The sequence below is a fragment of the Bombina bombina genome, chromosome 2, assembly GCF_027579735.1.
Source record: "Bombina bombina isolate aBomBom1 chromosome 2, aBomBom1.pri, whole genome shotgun sequence".
Lineage (NCBI taxonomy): Eukaryota > Metazoa > Chordata > Amphibia > Anura > Bombinatoridae > Bombina > Bombina bombina.
The window spans coordinates 1,354,756,880-1,354,764,471 of record NC_069500.1 but is presented as its reverse complement, the minus strand read 5'-3'; the positions used below and the strand labels follow the sequence as shown (position 1 = coordinate 1,354,764,471).

Below are 7,592 nucleotides of genomic sequence, written 5' to 3'. Positions count from 1 at the left end.
TTTTTATATGGGTGCCCCCATAAATTGATCTTGATGATTATAAATTATCATGTCTAATATGTATTTAGTTTTTTAAAAAGCATTGTTGTTGTTTTTTTAATAAATAAAGGATATATTGCAATTAAAGTGTGACAAAACATTGAGGCTCATGGCCATCTAGTTACAATACGAATGGTTCACTCTTCCGTATAGTTTCCAAGGGCAGACGCATCACGTGTGTGGGACTGTGTGACCGGAAATGGACGGTTCCATCAAATATTTTGAGGGGGGGTATCTACTATACACTTGCTGAAGCTGTGTGTGCGGCATTGGACACAGTAAGTGTAGTACGTATTGTGGCCTGTCATGTCTAACTTACTCTATAGCGGGTTGTGCTGAAGGTTATTTAGTGATTGTGTGCGTACCCCCCCCTGCGCAATGCGCTCATCCAGCTGCAGACTGTCATGGCGCTGCCCTGTGTCCGACTCAGTGGTGTGTGGAGCAGACCGAGGTTGCTGAGCAGGTACTGTGGGCTGGAGCACGTTGCCGGTCTGAAAATGGGTTTAATAAGTTGGGCGGGCCAGACCCTGAGTCGATGTCTGGGGATGGAAAGAATAGCGAACCTTTATATTATATAATCCCTATGTTAGAAACCCAGCTCTTTTTATTCAGTCACTGGGTTTTAATTTACAGATGCGTCCACATTATGGGGCTGGGGGATGAGCTCATGGAATGAGTTTTGCTGTTTTAGCTGCCGGTTTCTTCTGGGTTGTGCAATAACCGTTTTGGTCCTATAGAGGACGGTGCAATATGGTGTATAAGTACTTAACAGGATTCGAAATTATTTTAGTTAAGGAAACGTTAAAGATAATATATTTAAAGGGACATGAAAGCCAATTTTTTTATTTCGTGATTTAGAAAGAGCATGTCATTTTAAACAACTTTCTCATTTACTTCTATTATCTAATTTGCTTCATTCTCTTGATATCACTTGCTGAAAAGCATATCTAGATATGCTCAGTAGCTGCTGATTGGTTGCTGCACCTAGAGGCCTTGTGTGATTGGCTCACACATGTGCATTGCTATTTCTTTAACAAAGGATATCTATAGAATTGAGCAAATTAGATAATAAAAGTAAATTGGAAAGTTGTTTAAAATTGCATGCCCTATCTGAATCATGAAAGTTTAATTTTGACTAGACTGTCCCTTTTAATGTGAGTACAGGTATACCCCGCTCATACAGCGGTTTAGCGACCGGAGCCCCGCTGTAAAGTGAAAACCGCCTTAAAGTGAAACAAGGAAGTTTTAGCTTTCTTTTCACTAGCCAGTGTGTTTAAAAACTTGAAAACAAGTTTGAACTAACTTATATTAGGGGTGCAATAGTGCTATGTTTAGTTTAACACTAGCACAGCACAGTATTCGATTAGTATTGAATAAATACTGTACCTGTAAAATAGTGACAATTACTGTAGTACAATTTGCCAGACTATAGCACTGAGACACAGATTGCACTCTAATGATGTAAACAGAGTGAACTAAGCATAACAAAATGGTGCCAGTTACTTTTCTTGCAATCTCACGATGATTACAGCACTGTTTCAAAATCCTTGGAGGCTGAGCTTCAAATCCACAAAGCTCTGTATTAGTGAAGCGCTGTAAAGTGAGGTATACCTGTATAAATACTTACGGTATGTGCTTCTGTTGGTCGTGGATAAGTTTATTATACGTTACTGTATATTTTAGTGTTTAACCCTTTGATGAGAGTGTGGTATGCAGTTTCCCATAGGCCAATCTCAGGGTTTAAAATCTCTTGCTTTAGGATTGTGAACCTGTGAGCGTTTTGCATGTGGATTTGTGCACATCAGAGCTACTCTGTATACAAGACGACCCTTATAAGTTTGGTGCACACTTTTGTTTGCCAACAAGGCAGCATAATAGCCAGTTCATTGCAGGGGGAGGGGGTCACAACTGATCTCTTTGTATTTTCTCTTGATTCTGTTTTTTGTCTTTAGGTATCTGTATGGGAACGTTAGACATCAGGCTTCTGCAGCTGTGAGTGCGGGTGAGTCCAAAACCAGGTTCTACTTTTCATTTTTATGACGAACATGTTTTATGAGTACAGTGTATAGCTAGCTATATATACTATGTAAAAAATACACTCTAGATTAAGATGTCCTCCAGCTTTAAAGTGAAGATGGTTTGTGCAATTTACTCTTGAGTTTGGTGTGGTATCTCTATGCAGATTGGTCTGACAAGAAGACTTCTAAGGGACATGTTTTAATCACTATTAGATAAACTAAAATAGTCAGACTTAAAGTGATTGTAAAGTCAGCCTCTTGTCTAAACACCTGTGTAACATTTGTCAAGAAAAAACATGAGTTTCATTCATCAAATTTTAACTTTTTTGTTACCTTTATTTTCAGTATTTTATCCTAGTTTTCGCTAAAATCACCCTCCTCCCGGCATTCGCGCTCCGTTCCTCTATTTTTTTATCAACGTCTTGATAGCCAATAACGGCTCTAACCACAGGGGGGCCCCACCCCCGTTACCATGATGTAATACGTCATCATTGCGCATGCGTTAGTTTGCGGTGTAGAGCTAATGTATTGTAAGCTCGTGCACATTTCGCGCATGCGCTATATATCTAAACACGGCGTCGCAATAGAATGTTATACGGAGTCCTGTCATTTCCTCTGTATTGTGCCGCTTGGATTAGTGGATCTGAAAGGGCTCCGTATATCGGTACATTGTGTTATTTTGCTTAAAGTAAATGAGATTGCAGCTTAAAAAATTAACTTACACTCGATATTATATTCTTTAGAGATTGCAGGATTAAAGGTTATACTTTTAATAGATCCTGTCCTTCACCACTCGCAACGATAGTTTTCATTGAATAGTTAGACTCATTCAATGAATACTATGTTGTTAAAAAGCGGAAACAGGAGTAACGCATGCGCAATTGAAAAACTACACGGGAGCGCACAGTGCCGATACGTAAACAGTGGGTGGGACCGCTGTTTACGTAATATTATACAAACAGGAAAAATTTACATTCACTTTAATAAAAATTGTGTGATAAGAAAAATGTAAGTGAAAAAAATGTGCCCAAAAGCAATAAATCATAAATTATGCTTTCAGGACTGTAGCAAATAACGTTCCATCTCATTAAAGGACCTGTAATTCAGCTGTTCAGGAGGTGGCGTTTTCCTCGAAGAGCAGACATAGTATAATACCATTTATATACTATTCAATCACAATAGGAGCTGTACTCACACTTTACTGAGCTACTTTAGCTCCAAGGATAGCATTCAAATGAATAAATACCCCTGTATGGCAGGAACACCTTTCTTTCACAATTTGACACATTTAACAATAAAAACAAGCAATAAGTCACTTAGGGTTACCAACATGTGTAATTACAAACACTGAATGTATATTGCAGAGGTTTTTTTAATATGTATTACCATCTCAACGTGTTTAATGTCCCGTTTAACGGAGAAGGAACGTTATTCACTTAAAGTCAATGTAAATTTTGATGAATCAGTGCCCAGCTTTTAATAATCCTATGAAAAACATGGGCACTTTCATTCATCAAACATTCAATTTCACAGCTTTTTTTTCTGCAAGCCGCTCCAGCGCTTCCTCCGCCCGTCGCAAGCCTCTGCCGACGTCAGAAATGACGATTCTGGCCTTCGACCAATCACTGTGTTGCTTTAGGCAATGATTCCCCCGGGGGGAAGCCGTGATTGGAGGATGCCGGAATCGTCATTCCTGATGTAAGAAGAGGCTTGCATCAGGCTGGAGAGGCTTTCAGAATGAAAAGGTAAGTATTTTAACAAAAGCAGTGTAATTTAAAGTTTGATGCATGAAAGTGCCTATGTTTAATAGGAGAATCAGATTTAAGTTTTTTTTTTTTTTTTTTTTACCAATTATCCAAATAAAGTATAGTCCTAGAAAACTCATTATATGCAAAACAGTAAGTCAAGTAATGAACTTAAACAGCAGCTCTAGGCTAGCATCAAATTTAAAACATGCTTCCCAATAATTTTACCGAAAAACCCCCGAAAACAGAAATAGTTAAAAATACCATTTTCGGCCGAAACATTTCTGCGGCCGAAATTTCGGTGCATCCCTATTTGTAAGGATATAATTATTGTTGGTTATGTGAGTTAATGTATGGCTGACAAAGATACATTACCAATACAATTATCATAATTTAAAAACATGTTCAAATATGTAAATTAAAGGGACATTTGCATGCTCTAAATTGTCCGCTCATTCAATTTTTGCATTATCAGCAGTTAAAACTCTGTTGAAACCCCACCAATGGATTAAAAACAGTTAAAATCCTGCTTGGGGAGCCACAGAGAAGTCCTCACCCTAAGCAGGGAGCGGCTGGCACTGGTTGTCACATTACGCCCCCCCATCACCAGCTCCGTTCAGCATTTCATCTGCAACACTTGTCTCCGAGACCATGGGTTCTAAGTGCTTGGGGAAAAATTTGGCTTTCAGTGTTGAGACACCTATTAGACTATTTCATATCATGTGGCAGAAATTGTGCCAGATCATTAGAATAGGTTAAATTCAATCTGTGTTAGTGTTGCTATGCTTGTTTTTAGTTTAGCTGATGTCTTAACCACATTTTTTTGTTTTTATTCAGATAATGCAGTTTTAAACAACTTTCCAATTTACTTTAATCTAGTTTGCTTTGTTCTCTTGGTAATGTTTGTTGAAAAGCATACCTAGGTAGGCTAGAGTAGCAATATACTACTGGGAGCTAGCTGTTTGGTAGCTGCACTTACATTAGTCTTTTTATTGACTCACCTTATTTGTTTAACTAGCTCCCAGTAAGGTATTGTTGCACCTTTAACAAAGGATACCAATAGAATAAAGCTAATTTGTTAATAGGACAATGGAAAATTGTTTAAAATTGCATGATCTCTCTGAATTATGAATGAAAAATGTATGTTTATGTCCCTTTTTTTAAGGGAAAAAGAACTTGCTGCCTATCCTAAAAATCTTGTTAAGAGAGCTGCTAGTACGTTGGGGCACAGCACCCCCGATTTCCTGGCTAATACTGGAGTATTTTGAGGCGGGTGCTATAGAGTTGTGAATAAAGCAAAATAAATAACGTTGCATTTGGCCTATTTTTTTTCCCAAGCCAGAGAGTGTGGAACTAGGATATAGGCAGTTTTCCATGCACCACAATTTCATTTTTCTTTCCACATCACGTTTGTGTTTACTTTTTTATGATTGTGGTTTTTATTTTATTTGTTGTATTTTTTTTGTTTTTTTAGATAATGAAGAAATTGTCATTCCAAGGAAAAAAAGCTGGTTAGTATGACTTTTATTTTAATAAACATCTTTATTACAACATTGTCTCCGTTTTGTTACCTGTTTATATTTTCTTTTCTAAACAAAAATCTTAATTCATGTCACTGTTTAGTGTTACTGTGTATTTAGCAGTCCAAGCTGTGCTATTCTATCTGCATATACAAATGCCATACACAATTAATATACCTGGGCATATTGCATTCATTTAAAGGGACACTGAACCCAATTTTTTTTTCTTTTGTGATTCAGATAGAGCATGTCATTTTAAGCAACTTTCTAATTTACTCCTATTATCAAATTTTCTTCATTCTCTTGGTATCTTTATTTGAAATGCAAGAATGTAAGTTTAGGTGCCGGCCCATTTTTGGTGAACAACCTGGGTTGTTTTTGCTGATTGGTGGATAAATCCATCCACCAATAAAAAAAGTGCTATCCAGAGTTCTGAACAAAAAAGCTTTTTCAAATAAAGATAGCAAGAGAACGAAGAAAATTTGATAATAGGAGTAAATTAGCAAGTTGCTTAAAATTGCATGCTCTATCTGCATCACAAAAGAAAAAAATTGGGTTCCGTGTCCCTTTAATAACTACAATACTTTATATATAAAAAAAAAAAAACCTTAAAGGGATATGAAACCCAAAATATTTATTTCTTGATTCAGATAGGGCTTTCTATTTTAAACAGCTTTCTAATTTTACTTCTATTATCCATTTTTTCCTCTTTCTATTGGTATGGTAAGTTTCACTGCATTGGAAGTGTTCTGAAGATCCCCCAGTTTTATTTCTATGTCCATTATGTGTTTAATGTTTATAAAATATTCACTATAGGAGTAGATCAATTCTGTTGCCCTAATGTTTAAACAACAAAAAGAGAGAGAAATAAGTTTGGAAGTAGAGACTAAAAACCTCCTTGATCAAGTGTTTGTGTATCCATCCTAAGAGACTTACTTTAAAAAGTGTTAATGCAATGGTGGGAAGAAGGGATAGAGAGTGAAGCGCATCAAGGAGGGGAGGGTGGGGTAAGAAGAAATGGGAATAGGATGAGATGATGTATAACAGGGGTTCTAGATAAGGGACAGGGGCCCACGGGGAGATAGGCCTCAGTCACCTCTTAGGATTGGTTCCAAGTGTTTACCATAAGTTTGTGTATGTCTATCATACCTGTTTGGATATGGTGAAACCTCTCCAAATGCAGCAAAGTCTCCACCCAGTAGCGGTAGGGACCACTGTCTAGGTATCGGGGTTGTGATACTATTTTTAAGGAGTAAAGCTTTTGTCACTTTAGGCTCTAGTTTATGCAGGGAGAGAAATGGTCAATTTTAGGATCATTGGGTGCAGTCTTACCCACAACCTTTGACATTTCTCTTAATACGTCTGACCAAAGGGTGTCCAGCTTAGGACATTCCACCATATATGTGAAAGAGTTGCTTCTTCTCCGCAGCCTCTCCAGCATTTACCATTTGTGGATCTACATATTTGTTTCAGCCTGCTGGGAGTAAGGTTCCACCTGGTGAAGAATTTAATGTTTCTTGCACCTTAGTGAAAATTAAGGCTTTCTTGGTAACTGAGAAAACTGTGTACCAGTCTTGGTATGTCATTTCAGACTGTAGTTCTTTTTCCCATGACTTGGTGTATGATGGGACCTCAAGTTATAGTTAGTTCTGGGGAGGTGTCATGTATTTCTTCAGGCTTTTGAGTTTATTGGTTTCTTTTGTTGAAAAGCAGGAAATAAAGGTGTTAGGAGCCGGCCCATTTCTGGAGCACTATATGGCAGCAGTTTTGCAAGAAAGTTATCCATTTACAGGAGTACAAGATGGCAGCACTATTTCCTACCATGTAGTTCTCCAATTGCCTACCTAGGTATCTCTTGAATACAGAATACCATGGGAACAGAGCAAATGTCATAATAGAAGTAAAATGATATGTTCTGCCTGAATCACAAAAATGTTGTTTTGGGTTTCATGTCCCTACTAGGTGTAAAAATCATACAGCTTCTCCAAATTAAAGGGACAGTCTACTCCAGAATTTTTATTGTTTTAAAAGATGGATAATCCCGTTAATTACCCATTCCCCAGTTTTGCATAACCAGCACAGTTATATTAATATACATTTTACCTCTGTGATTACCTTATATCTAAGCTTCTGCAGACTGCTCACTTGTTTTATTTCTTTTTGACAAACCTGTATTTTAGCCAATCAGTGCTGGCTCCTAGGTAATTCCACGTTCATGAGCACAATGCTATCTATATGGCACACATGAACTAACACCCTCTGGTTGTGTA

At 37.5% G+C, this 7,592-nt stretch overlaps 1 protein-coding gene across 1 annotated transcript in view; it reads left to right on the top strand.

The window, feature by feature from the left end:
* The first annotated feature begins 392 nt into the window (after window positions 1–392).
* PTCD3 (pentatricopeptide repeat domain 3) overlaps window positions 393–7,592 on the top strand; it is a 108,670-nt gene continuing 101,470 nt past the window's right edge. The window contains exons 1-3 of the mRNA XM_053704266.1: window positions 393–502; window positions 1,992–2,041; window positions 5,277–5,313. Of these exons, the coding sequence (XP_053560241.1) occupies window positions 444–502; window positions 1,992–2,041; window positions 5,277–5,313 (146 nt within the window). The 5' untranslated portion in view covers window positions 393–443. The remainder of the gene's footprint in view (window positions 503–1,991; window positions 2,042–5,276; window positions 5,314–7,592) is intronic.